The following is a 13,848-nucleotide window of genomic DNA, read 5'->3' as shown; positions in this document are numbered from 1 at the left end:
TAATGTTACCCATGCACATCTTATATTAGAAAGTAAAGCTGTTGTGCATTAAAACTCAAGACCATTTTTCCTCTGATGCACCTTAAATTATTCTCCATGTAAACTTTGTAAATAGTGAAACGGGTAAGTTGCTCGGTCCTCAGTCTGCTTCACTTATAGTCACAATACCTTTCTGCTCTGCCATGGATTTTTCCTATAGTGTTTTTCTCTCACTAGTTTTAAAATTAGTCACAATAATATTGGATTCTTACAAGTTCCAAGAGCAAATGATAGTATGCAGAATATTAATTTGTAAATTAGAACAGTAGGTTTTTTTCTTTTTTGAGTCACTATCTGAATATTAGTTAAAATTACAGGTAGTGTGCGGAGGCAGAGGCATGGTGACACACCTCTGTGAGGTGAAGCAGGGTGGGCATGCGCTCAAGGCCAGCCTGGGCTGGACAGCAGCAGAAGTTTACCCCCCCCCCCCCAGCCCTCTCCACAGCCCAGGGAGGAGCCTTTCTTTTATGACTTTCTGTCCTTCCCTTGTCCTCCAAACATATATGGCCATATTTATACTAGGGTATGGGTAAATGTGACACAGTTGGTGGGTGGCTTGGTTTTATTTTGTCTTGTTTTGGTGTTCCTGTTTGGCTTGGTTTTATTCCTTTGAAACAGAATCTCGGTGTGAGGCTGAGGTTGACCTGAATTACCAATCCGGCTTCAGTCTTCCAAGAACTGGGGTTACACGTGCACCACCATGTTAGTGATTGGTGTGTAGGACATGTTTTCTGAATGTTAAAATCTCATAATCACAGACCATGCAAGTTTCCTAATGTGTTCACTTATGTTCTCTTGTAGAAAATATGTTAGCAGGCATACAGAAAAGTGCATTTGTTACAGCTCTTGATGGCCGTTCCATTTATTATTGGCTGTTCTCCCTACTTTTATGTACAAATACATTTGTGCATTGTGCCTTCCTTGTTCACCATCCTACAGCTGCTAAGTGCCAAAGCAGAAGACACTCCATAGGAAAAATGCCAGTGCAACACTCATGAAATATTCTTCTTAGTCATACGATCTCCATTTTGTAGTAAATTTTAATAAATGTTATTTTAAAAGCAGTTTTATCTTAATTGAACTGATTTTAGCAACATCTACTGTGAATAGGTTTTCTATACTCTATTTAGTAGTAATCACTGTTCCTAGTAATGCTGTTTGGGTTTAACACATTGCATATACACGTTGAGCTTACACATGAAATGAAAGCAGTAAATTTAAAATAGGTTTGTCTCTTATCATTCCCCCTTACTCCTTTTCTCTTTCCCCATGAAAGGAAGGATTACGTCCTGGAGATACAACCAGCACTTTCTGCGGTACTCCCAATTACATCGCTCCTGAGATCTTAAGAGGAGAAGATTATGGTAATACATAAATAGGTGGTATTTTGGATATTGCTATAATTGGTACCGACGACAACATAATAGATTATAACATTTTAATAGTCATTAACATATAAGCTTTTCTTAGTTCTGCTAACCTATGTGAACACCCTCAGATTGTGAAACTGGACCCAGAAAAGGTCTGGCATTTGGGGGAGTTACATTCAAATAATGTTTTACTAGTGACAGACACTGAACAGTGGCAAGAGCTGCTGGAAGCAGTTCACTCTAAGCTCCCTCACAAACCTTCTGAAGTACGTGTTGTTGGCTTTACAAGGAAGGGAAGCATGCACAGAAAAGCTTACATTGTATGCTCACAAAAGCTGAGGAACTGCCAGGTAGGTAGGGACTCAGCGCATCAGCCATGGATCCAGTGTCGCAGACTTCCAAAAGAGTGCTCAGGTTCCTGGGATAGTTCCCTCGGTGTTCCAAAAGTTCCTGAACACTGGGTACTCGGTAGGTACCAGGAAATACCCCTTCTCTCTCTTTCCTTTCTTCTTCCCTTCCTTCCTTTTTATAGAATTGGAGTGTCTACATAACCCTAGCTGTCGTGGAACTTGCTCTGTAAACCAGGCTGGCCTTGAGCTCGGGTCCTCCTGCCTCTGCCTCCTTAGTGCTGGGATTTAAAGTGTACACCACTCCCCCAGCTTTTATTACTTTTCTTTACGTTTATTTTAATTTGTTTTATTAGACCTTTGAAACTGACACACAATATATTTTGATCATATCTACCCTTTCCTATTTGTCCCAGACCCCCTGCCCAGCTTCCCTACTTATCCAGCTTTGTCTCCTCTCTCCCACTCAGCTAGTCCAGCTTGTGCTGTCCTTATGTTCTTGGATCTGTGGACTTCCACGGGAGCGTGGTCAACTTGCAAGGAACAACTCTCTCAGAGAAAAGTCCCTCTCCTGTACTGTCACTTGCCATAGCTCCTCCTGTCTGCCTCCCCCACCATGCTGGGATTTGTATGACTTGTTTGCACGGGGCTTGTGCAGGCTGGCCCAGTTGTTGTGAGCTCATATGCACAGCTAGCCACCCTACTATATCCTAGTAGGAGACTTGTTGGCTTGTGCTCATCCTCCCCTCTGGTTTTTACAGTCTTCCCCTTTTCTACAATGACCCCTATGCTTGGGAGGAGAGACATATAGATACTCTTTTTAGGGTCGGTTGGTCCGAGTATTTCTGTAGTTTTTAGTGCCTACCATATTATTTATAATCTAAGTAGAATTTGCTTTTCCATTATGTTTACATTTCCATTTCATGATAAATAAAATCTAACTTGAGTTATATAAATTTCTGATTGCTGGATTTTCACACATGCAGAGAAGATTTACTATTTTAAACTTCTCTCTAAAGGCTTCAGTGTTGACTGGTGGGCTCTTGGAGTCCTTATGTTTGAAATGATGGCAGGAAGGTCTCCATTTGATATTGTTGGCAGCTCTGACAATCCTGACCAAAACACGGAGGATTATCTATTCCAAGGTAATTTGCAGTACTTTGTGGAAATTCTCTGTAAATAACCTAGAGCAAAGTGAGGGCTCACAAATTACTATTCTTGGTAAGGAAAAAGAATAATTTGGCCAAACTCCTGGCTTCATGATGGTTTGGAGAATTTTTAGATAGTCCCTTCTCATTTCTCTCTAGCCTATAGCTTTGTTTGTAGTTTCCCTCCCACACTCAATTCATAACAAAAGCATCTAAGCGTGTCTGCCTTACATAGTAGAGCAGGATCTACTGAAGAGCCTGGAAGCATCTAATAGAGAGACTAATCTTTGCAAATGAGCCCCAGACTTAGTGCCCAAGTTCAAGAAAAGTGAGTGGATGTGATCAAAGAAATCAGAGAGGATTTTTTTAAGGGCTTGGGGAGAAGGCCAAGCCCAGGACTTCTACCATAAAGTGTGCAACAGCCACAGAATTCCACACTTAACAATTAAGACCCTCACAGAGTATAAGGAAGTATTCCATATAATAAGGATCCAAAGTGCCATTAAGATTATGGAAAGAGAATACACACTAAGTGTAAATGACAGAGATTTTAGACTGAGGGTAACTTCCTTGGTGCTGAAGGTTTGGAGCAGTGGGAAGTCTTCAGGACTGCTCGTGGGGGGTTGAAGTTGACAGGAGCTTTGCCGAATAATTTCACATTTCCCAGTACAACTCTGTGTTTTATATATATGCAAGCACTTTACAGTATTAACTTCTATACCTCCTAAGAGCTCTGTGAAGCAGGGATGGTTTTTATTTCTAGTTACAGAGGACGAAACTAAGGCACACCAAGGTAGTAAAAATAAAACATGCTTGTAAATAATAAATTCAATACTCAGGCCAGGCACCAGCCCTGAGAAGGAGAGCCAAGGAAAATGCATGAAGTGTTTTAGTTATGTAGATAATGTGTATTCTGCTAAAATTCCTTAAATATCTTGGAATTTAAAGAAAAAACTTAAACATTCAAGTCACATAAAAGCTAAAAGTGATACTGTGATTCTTTTTAGTCATTTTGGAGAAACAGATTCGCATACCACGTTCTCTGTCTGTAAAAGCAGCAAGTGTGCTGAAGAGTTTTCTCAACAAGGTATGGATTATGTGGAAGGTCTTCTGTGCAAGAGTAAGCAAAAGGGCCTGCTAAGTGGAGGCTCAGGCACTGCCATGGTTCAGAACATGAATATGTAACTTCATTAGAACGGCAATTTTGTTTCATAACCAGAGACAAGATCAAATCCTGACCTGATTACCCTTGTCATGTGCCAATATCATTTATTTACTTCCAGCTTGACACTGCATTTGAATCTCTAAATATAAATGGTACACACATACACTCTCCTCAGTAGAGGGAAATGAAGTCTGTAATTTGTTATGACTGCATTGTCAGCTGTGTTTCTGTATCATTATCCATAAAGCCCATTTTTCACCATGTGGCCAAGAACGTTTTCTTCCATTTCATAATGAGAATTCTATACTTAGTAAAATTCAGAAGAAATAAAATGACATCTTAAAAATGTAATCATCATTCAGTTGTTTGTGGTAGTTGGTAAACCAGAAGCATTTAGGTTCTAAGATTGTGAATTTGGGATTCACAAAATTTATTCCAAATGAAGGTAGAAAATGGTTATATTTACCTCTGTGGGCACATAAGGATGAATTTAATAAAATTGGAACATTGCACTTAGTCTAAGATGGCTGTGTTTTTATCTTACATTGGGTGTTTTGCTGGAATGTATATCTGTAGTACATGCATCACTGGAGCCCAAGGAAGGCAGAAGAGGGCATTGTATGTCCTGGATCTGGAGGTAGAGATGGTTGAGAGTGGCCATGGGTGTTAGGAATCCAACCTGAATCCTCTGGAAGAGGAGCTGGTGTGCTCTTAGCCACTGAGCAATCTCTCTGACCCCTGGATAGCTCTGGCCCTGCTAGAATGCCTTATACATCTTGGGATTTAAAGAAAAAACTTAACAGGTTCAAGCCACACAACAGCTAACAGTGCTACTGTGATTCTTATCATTTCGGTCATTTCAGAAAAGCAGGTTTCGAATAGTTTACACGAGGGAGGATTTAAACTGGAAAGCTTCTGTTTTATACTGTGAAGAGTGAAGTTGAGAGATGCTAATGTATAAAACAAAATGCCTTTTATCAGAAAGAAAACATTGTAATTTGTCAGAATGGTAGCCAAGGCTCTATGAGTTCCAGCCGGTCTTACTCGGTGATCAGATAATTGCTGTGTCACTGTCTTAGACAAAATAGGGTTTGTTGCTGCAGAGGCTTTAACACTGAGCTAAATGTAAGTGTGTGGTAACATCCAGAGGCTCTGTATTTAATGACCAAACTCTGGCCCACAAGAAAGGAAGAACTAAGGGCTGCCCTTATTTTTCACACTCTTTCTTTATGTGAAACCCTGAATGGTGAAGTCCTCTACCATTTTAAACACAGGACTTATGTAGCCTAGGCTCACCTCAAATTCTGGGATTACAGATGTGCCCCACATGACTAGTGTGGCTTCTCTACCTACTGATATGGGGAGTTGAAAAAGAGCCAAGAGGAAACCTTACCTGCTGTGACCTCTAGATTACTTGGTTGGGTCTGGTTGCATGCTTTCTAGAAACAGCTAGACATTTCAGCTCCACAAATGAAGCCATCATAAAATAGGAATTATACTTGTCTAGTTCTTGAAACATTGCTTTTGCCATAGGACCCAAAGGAACGATTGGGTTGTCACCCTCAAACTGGATTTGCTGACATTCAAGGACACCCATTCTTCCGAAATGTGGATTGGGACATGGTATGTAAATTTTATTTTTCTAGCTTGGGTTTTAGTGTACTCAAAGGTCAGTTTTTATTATGTTAATAAGTTATTGGAAAGCTAAGATATTATAAGTGTAAATAACGTAAAACTACTCTATATCACTTATAAAAAGCTTTAGAAGCAAAACAGAATAGTCAGTGTACTATAGGACGCTATAATATTACTGGGGCCCCCCCATAGCAGCGTTCCTTTTAATAAGATGTGGCGTAGCTGCTGACCTTGGATAGCAGCATAGCTGGTGAGAAGTCGAAGAGCAAAGGGGAGTGTGAGCTGCAGTGTCCTATGTGCAGACCTCAGCTGTCACTGACATGTCTTTTTAGATGGAGCAAAAGCAGGTGGTACCGCCCTTTAAACCAAACATTTCTGGAGAATTTGGTTTGGATAACTTTGATTCCCAGTTTACTAATGAACCTGTCCAGCTCACTCCAGATGATGAGTAAGTAATTCCACATGCTAAACATGTTTTCAAGCTTCTTTTGAAATCTTCTAAACCGTAAAGCTGCTTAATTATTTATGAAAATATTCTATGATTTATATGTAACCGTTACATTGCTGGGTATTTGGATTTATTATGCTGTTCAAATCTCTCTAGCAACGATTATATCTACTTGGGATTCGTTGTCCCAGTTCTCACAACAGCCTTGACAAGTGGTGTTGTCATCTTCACTTTACAGACGAGGAAACACAACTCAGAGAGTGAGAGCAAGTGTTGTACAGGTGTCAGGGCTCACACCCGGGCTGACCGACCAAGGCCTTGGGCTGCACTGTTCCACTCTAAATATGCCGTCTCTCTGAGTCTCTGCATGTTCCTTGTAAGAATAGCAGCAAGTTTCTAGTCTAGCCAGCAGGGGTCAGATGGTGTCTGTGTTACATTACATCTTTTAAAATTCATTTAGAGTGATTTGAGATTATTTTGATTCATTCCCTTGCTCCCTCCTTCCCTCCCACCCTTCCCCCAAAGACATATTCCCTTATCCTAAGGGGCCTTTGCTCCTTGGCATTCATTTTACTTACATCTTAGTCCTAGCATTCTTCAAAGCTGTTCCTTATAGCCTCAGGTTTTGAAGCCTTCTCTCAATGGATTAAATATAATCATTCCTTTACTTTAACTGCAAGAATTGAGATCTCATCTCCCCTGACATCTGTGGACGGTTTGGTTCCTGAGCAGTACCAGTTTCATCTCTCTAAGAGTTGTCTGTCATCTTTTTGCCCTTTGTGTGACACCAGGATGCTCTGGGCGCTGTATGGTAGATACTAGCTGTTTAAGTGACTACTGAGCAGGCAACTAAAGCAAAAGGCATTATGCTAAGTGACAGATGTTCATGGATGATCCAAATAGTCTGGTTTCGCACAAAGCTTTCTGTTTACAAGGAGAGCTATAGCAGTTACTCCTCACAGAGCTGTGTGTTAGCAAGAACAGAGAGCATCAGAAGAGAGATGCTCAAATCCATGTTCTTACAGCTGTGCACCCTTCTGTGGGATTGTGTGACTTCTCTGAGCCTCTTCCTTCTCATTGTATCTACCTCCTAAGGCACCTATGAAGAAGTGCAAGATGGTTTCTGAAGCTCCCACTGCCCCTCCACAGCTTTCCTGAGCATTTCCATCTCTTCAGCAGCTCCCTAAGTTTGTCGGATAAACCTCTCAGATAACTCGGATTCTGCAGTGCCCACTGCTGATGGGGCCTTGCGTGGTTTTCCTTTAACTATTGGATCTGAGCTTCCTTTCCTTACCCTGTTGCCTTAACCCTAGATCCAGTCTCATGCAAATCAAATCAAAATAAAGTACCTGCTAGCTGGTTGCTTCATCCCTTCACTGTGTCAGTAGGAAGTATGCATCCTACTTCAGCCCTTAATCAGAAACCTCCCAGGTAACAGCCGCTGCCTGGCATTAAACCCACTCACCCCACCACCACCCCAGCACTGGGGCTGCCTGACTCTTAGCCATATCACTAAGAGACAAAAGGGTTTGGAGCAGTCTGTCATCTACCGTTCCCTGACCTCGGGTGCCACTCTCTGTGACTTGTGTCTATTATCCTCTATCATTTTTATCAATTGAAATGATCTTTTATTTTAGACATACCGAAGTGCAGCTAGATCTTTGATTAGTGGAGGTGAAATACCTTCGTGTAAACTTGATTAGAGTTCTGTTCCTGAGCTGAGCGCCTTGATGGCTTTCTTGCATTTCCACCAGTCTTTCAAATCCCACTTCCATCACGATTCTGCAGCGAGGCGTCACCCTCCCTTACAAGGTGTGATTAGCTCACACTGTGTGAGATTTAGCAGACAGTGGAGTTTGGGAGATGGCAAAGTGTTAGCCATGCAAGCATGTGGACCTGAGTTCAGATCTCCAGTGATGGCACATGCCTGTAACGCCAGTACTCTGGATACACAGATGGCTGTGACGGAGAGTGATCGAGGAAGACTCCTGATGTTGACCTCCAGCCTCCACAAGTGTGTGAACACAGATGTACTTACATACGTATGTGCGTGTGCACATGTACGTATGCGTACACACACACACACACACACACACAATTTATCAGATACCACTTTCTCTTAGGGCTGTCCTGCAGAGGGAGCCAAGCTGTCTGTACCTCTGTGCTTTGCAGTATGTCTTGTCTGTTTGGGTGCTGGCGTGTTTGATGGTTCGGCCAGCCTCCTGTCTGTGGCTCAGTGTCTCCTGTGGTGCTTCCTCCTTGCTCCGGTCTCAGAGGACTGGTTCCCAGTGCCCTTTCATTTGGCTAGCTTCCTTTTCTTCACCATCTGCCTGGCTCTTGAGGTGATACCAAACCAGATGTTAATTTAGACGCCAGTGTTTACCTTAATTAAGAGTGCTATTCGGGTTAGAAGTTAAAATAGCTGACATTGTGATCATTTCTGTCCTTTAAAAATTCCCAGTCTGATTCCTGGCCCTCTTGGTGATGAGGTTGCTTGTGGGGTTCTTAGTCTTTCTGTGACGCTATATTTTTCTTCATTCTTCTAGAACCCACTTTGTGACTAAGAACTTTTCTTACCACAGTTAATATAATTTAGCCCTATTTTTTCTTTTTAGTTGTATTTCACTGTTTAAAGGGTGAAGACATCTTGATTAGGATGAAAATTTGTGTTTTTCTTTCAACAGTGACATCGTGAGGAAGATTGATCAGTCTGAATTTGAAGGTTTCGAGTATATCAACCCTCTCTTGATGTCTGCAGAAGAGTGTGTCTGATTCTGCTTACTGCCATTTAGTGCATGGCTTAGCCTGGTCACAGTAGCCATTTTGTGTTGTCCCTACAGAAATCTCTCGGTATCCTGTTAGACTCCATATGAATCACACAGCTAAGTAGAGCTAAGAAACTAGCTTCCTGACAATCATGTCAAACTCCAGTTATGTTTGCTCTCCAGAGGCTCCTAATGAGGAAGGACAGTGTCTTTGTGTAAAGGAAACAGCATAGCTCGTCAAAGGAAAGCCTCTGCTGCGTTGTGACACGCAGTGGGATGACATCATCAGTCTCCCACAGTTGTTGTCACTTTGGGTTAAGTTATTGTAGGCTTAATTGTATAGTGGAGGTCCCTGCAGAGTGTATCTGCTAGGGTTACTGGTCAAAATTGATACACAATTGGCTTGTTTTATTAAGAATTGGGTTCTAAATTATTAACTGTATTTCAAAAACTGGCGCAGTTTTTGTGTTTTTAATTGTTTGGGGTTTTTTTTAACAATAAGGGGTTAGCATCTGAGCTTGCCTTTCCAAAACTAGCATGCCGGTACCTGAAGAGCAAAGATCCGGGATGCATATGAATAGACAGCTGCTCATCTAAAGGAAAAGGTGGAGTTTAAAGTAGCTGCAGACAGAGCAACGGTAGTATTTTACTTCTTACTGGAGAATAAATTCTACAGTTGGTGTTTTAAGATTTGGTGTAAATATTGCAGGAGCTGTCACTTCTCACCTAACCTAGGAAGGCATTCCATTTATTCAGGGGAGGTGGAATGGATATATTTTTTTTTTATTATTTCGTATATGGGAAAATAATATATCTTCTAAGTAGAATGTCTTAACTACTTTGATTCCTGCTCCAGAGTACATTATCTGTACTTTTTGTGGATTCTGTGGTGAAGCTCGAGCCCAATAATGATGGCCGTGGATAACTGTGTCACGCCTGGTGTCTTAGAAATCACTTGTTTGCATAAGCCTGTGATCAGATCAGTTTGTCACATGCAGCTGGATGAATGCTGGTCATGTGTGTCCTTGTTCCTGGTACTTACTCTAGAAATCTGTTTTAGTTTTTGTCATGTAGAACACTGCCTTGTTCACTATAATGTGATCTGTATTTGTATAATTTTTTACATTAAAATCTTTAAATAAAATGTTTAATACCTATGAGGAGTGGGTCGTTTTCTTCTTTATTTTTTTGTTGAATTTTTTTATTGGATATATTTTATTTACTGAACATAGAACATTGTACCGTGCTTCAAACTGAAGCTTTCAGTCCTTCCGAGCAGGTCAGTCCTGTGTTAGGCTTCACGCTGATCTTTTGTGTTCCAAAAGGCTGGAGCTTCCTCTCTGGGTAATAGCTGGTATCCCCCACCCCCAAACCCCAACACAATCCTCACCATAGCTCCCCCTTCCCCCCTGGGCATTACATCTTCAGCACCTCTCTGGGCGGAGCAGGCATCTGTATACTGAAACCCCTTCCCTATATTTATCCTGATTGCACTCCTACTCAGAACAGTTACGGGCGGAACCATATAAGTCACTGAGCGGCAGCCAGCTCTCCAGCCCTTGAAGCATTGGCGGTTTATTTTTTATGAGCACCATGCCATGAGGCATGAGGTAGGTAGAGCTGGGGTCTTTCCTAGATTGGCTTAGGAGAGAGTGGAATAAAGACCTGAGACCGTTTAGTCCTGGTAGTCAGCCACAAATGTACTACAGTGTATTGTGTGACATGCTTAACAAAGGCGGTAAAGCTGAACTCTGTCATTTTCGCCCAGGATAGGCAATTGACAAACTTTCGGTGTTTGTCTCCAGCCAAGGAAATGCAGCAAATGTACCTGGCGGGGCCATGTTGCTGTCATGTGACTTAATGAAGCAGGTGACTTTTTATTTCTCGATGATCTATGGCAGACAATTTTAGACTTCGAGTAGGCTCCACAAAGCCTTCCTGCGCTTTGAGTATCCACAGGAAGCTCAGGACGGACTGCTCCCTCCCACACGAAGCTTTGCCGTTTGGGCTGGGAAATGGCAGCTGGCTTTCACCAGTGCTACTGGAGAACAGGCTGCAGGATGCTTCTGTCCGGACCAGTTGTTTGCAGCTCAGAGTGAGACTTGGGGATGGGAGATGTGACGGGGACATCTTCACATGGCAGTTCGGGCCACTTTGTCACTGGCTTGCATTCACTCCTACTGCCTTCAGTACTGGAGAAACTGAATGTGTGCTTAATGAAGAGATGTTTGGTAATGACGTTTTCTGGAGTATGGGAAATTGGAAACTCAGATGTGTCTACTAAACTTGAGAGTTTGTTAGCTCGCTTACACTCAGAGTTTAGCCTATAGTAGCAACGTGACCATAAGAAGGAGCCTATGGAAGGGTTTCACTTAGCAGCATCTGTGAAGTAGTTGGATGCCATGGTCTTGGTTTCCCCTGTGAAAAGATGATGAAGCTGCCAGTCAACAGATGGACAAATGAACTGGCCACATAATCTTTGGAAAAAGCACAAATGGCCAGTAGCTATTTTAAGAAGTATTCAATGCCCCTTGCTCTCATGGAAATGCAAATTAAAACTATTAGTTACCACCTGATCCCAGTCAGCATGGCTGTTAGAAGTCTAGAGAGGATGTTTAGAAAAAGGAACCTTTGGGGCTGGAGAGATGGCTCAGTGGTTAAGAGCACTGACGGCTCTTCCAGCGGTCCTGAGTTCAAATCCCAGCAACCAGATGGCTCACAACCATCTGTAATGAGATCTCATGCCCTCTTCTGGTGTGTCTGAAGACAGCTACAGTGTACTTATAATAAATAAATGAATGAATAAATAAATAAATCTTTAAAAAGAAAAAGGAACCTTTATCCAATGTTAATGGAGGTGCAAAGGAATTTAGCCATTATGGAGATCATTTTGAGATTGCTCACATAATAAAATTGGCACATGACCCCACTGTCTCAGTCCTGGGCCAGAGAACACCACACCCTACCATAGGGGTTTGCACCCCACGATTGGGATCAACCTATTCGTCCACCAACAAATAATAATGAAAATTTGGGGGTTGTGATGAATTTGATTCTGCTCTAAAGAAACGAGCAGTCACAAAATGTATAGGAGAATGGCCATGAAGTCACAATCTTAGAAAAGAGTGGCATCACCCTCAAGCGGAATCTGGCCAGTATGCCATGCATAGATGCAAACAATGCTTCCTTTGGGTAGTAGAGACTAGCGTGTAGAAAGAGAACTAGAGGTTAAAACTTAGGGGATGAGGACCGAAGGTAACAAAGACGAGTTATGCAAGCATATAAATCTTGTTTTTCTAGTTCTTATTCTTACCATGGATTTTCCCCCCATGTTTGATTGCAGGTAAATGAATAAAAATATACTCCACAGTGAACAAAATCCAGCTTAAAGCGCCACTGCCGGTTCCAAATAGGCTATTCTAAATACAGAAGTTCATTTGAGTGGCAGAGTCTGGATCCGCCTAATTTCCGCATACAGTGTATTTTATGTGCAGAGTTTTCTGTGATAAAGTTTAAAATAAGAAAAGGCGCTGGGCTTCTAGAGCCAGAACCGCGGGGTTGGATTTAAAGCTTAACACAAAGCCGGGCATGATGGCAAACAAGAAATCCCAACTCCTAACGTGGAAGACCGGAGGATCAAGAGTTCAAGACCCTCCTTGGCTGGATTGAGAGTTCCAGATTAATTTATGATAGAAGACATTGTCTCGAAACAAAGTTGGGGGTGAGCTGGCTCAGTAGTACAGGCCCTTGTCAACAGTCCTGACAACGTAACTGGGACCCCTGGGGTCCACATGGAGGAAGTAGATAAGCCACTCCTGAAAGTTGACCTTTGCCTGCCATGACTGCTGGGTATCACTGTCTCCTGATAAAATAAAGATGTGCACATTTGTATAAGAACTGTCTGTGAGTAGTTTTGTGACTTTCTATTGACACTCAGAAATAAGATGTATATTACAGAAACGTAACTTTGAAGTTTGGGGTGTGCTTGTGGGTACACGTGTCTCGGACATCCTCAAATGGCCCTTGGGTCCATCTTTTTATTCTTTTTGTTGTTAAGCTGGAGTTTCTCATTGGCCTAGAGCTTGCCCAAGTAGGCTAGTCCAGTTGGCCAGTGAGTCCCAAGGATACTGCCATCTCCATCTCCCTGCTGTGGGATTACAGACACGTACCACCTTCCCTGCATTTTTATGTGCTTCTGGGCATCAGACCCAGGCATCGCTGTATGGCTATTTTCCCAGCTCCTTGACTTTACATTTTAGTGGACTCAGTTTACTTAACACAGATGTTTCCATGTACCGAAGGATCTGTACTTGTGGATGGTTTGACTCAGTTTTACGATTTGGTTTGATTTTTGTTTGTATTGCTAAGGATTGGGTCTACGTCTTCATACATAGGCAAGTGCTGAGAAGCAGTATGTCAGCTTTGATGTTTTTCTAAACTTTCCTTATCTTAAGCTTACAAGTGTAGTTCACGCATTGATTGGGGGGGGGGGGATTTGTAAATATACTGTTTTTATTTGAGAATTTTGTGCATGTATACAGTGTATTTTGATCATCCATAGACCCCCCTTCTCGCAACAGGTAGCTCCTTACTTGTCTTCCTAACTTGTAGCCAATCAGAGCTGCCCATGTGCGCAAGGCTGTGGAGCCATCCACAGGAGCACAGAGCAACCCACCAGTGGTCACGTTAAGAAAAACCTCCCTTCCCTCTGCTACTAGTAGCTCCTCCCCTAGGGGTAGGACTTTAACCCCCCCACTCCCGCCCCGTCCCCAATTCATTTTGGAATTTGACTTTATTTGTGCAAGACCTACAGGCAGGCAACCACAGCAGCCAGTGCATGTTGAGAAGGCAGCATCATTTCACAGCTCTTCCCCATCTCCTGGCTCTACCTCCCCTTCTAAGGCGTTTGCTCATCCTTGGGATAGGGTATT

General features: G+C 42.3%; 1 protein-coding gene across 1 annotated transcript in view; it reads left to right on the top strand.

Moving 5' to 3' along the window:
• The window catches only part of PRKCI (protein kinase C iota), a 54,070-nt gene extending 44,077 nt beyond the window's left edge, over positions 1-9,993 (top strand). The window contains exons 13-18 of the mRNA XM_080929571.1: positions 1,316-1,403; positions 2,776-2,901; positions 3,912-3,991; positions 5,603-5,692; positions 6,037-6,152; positions 8,837-9,993. Coding sequence (XP_080785697.1) covers positions 1,316-1,403; positions 2,776-2,901; positions 3,912-3,991; positions 5,603-5,692; positions 6,037-6,152; positions 8,837-8,924 — 588 coding nt within the window. The 3' untranslated portion in view covers positions 8,925-9,993. The remainder of the gene's footprint in view (positions 1-1,315; positions 1,404-2,775; positions 2,902-3,911; positions 3,992-5,602; positions 5,693-6,036; positions 6,153-8,836) is intronic.
• Positions 9,994-13,848: the final 3,855 nt, after the last annotated feature.

Source organism: Micromys minutus, assembly GCF_963924665.1.
Source record: "Micromys minutus genome assembly, chromosome: 15".
In the NCBI taxonomy this organism is placed as follows: domain Eukaryota; kingdom Metazoa; phylum Chordata; class Mammalia; order Rodentia; family Muridae; genus Micromys; species Micromys minutus.
The sequence above is the reverse complement of the archived record's forward strand: the minus strand, read 5'-3'. Positions and strand labels throughout refer to the sequence as shown.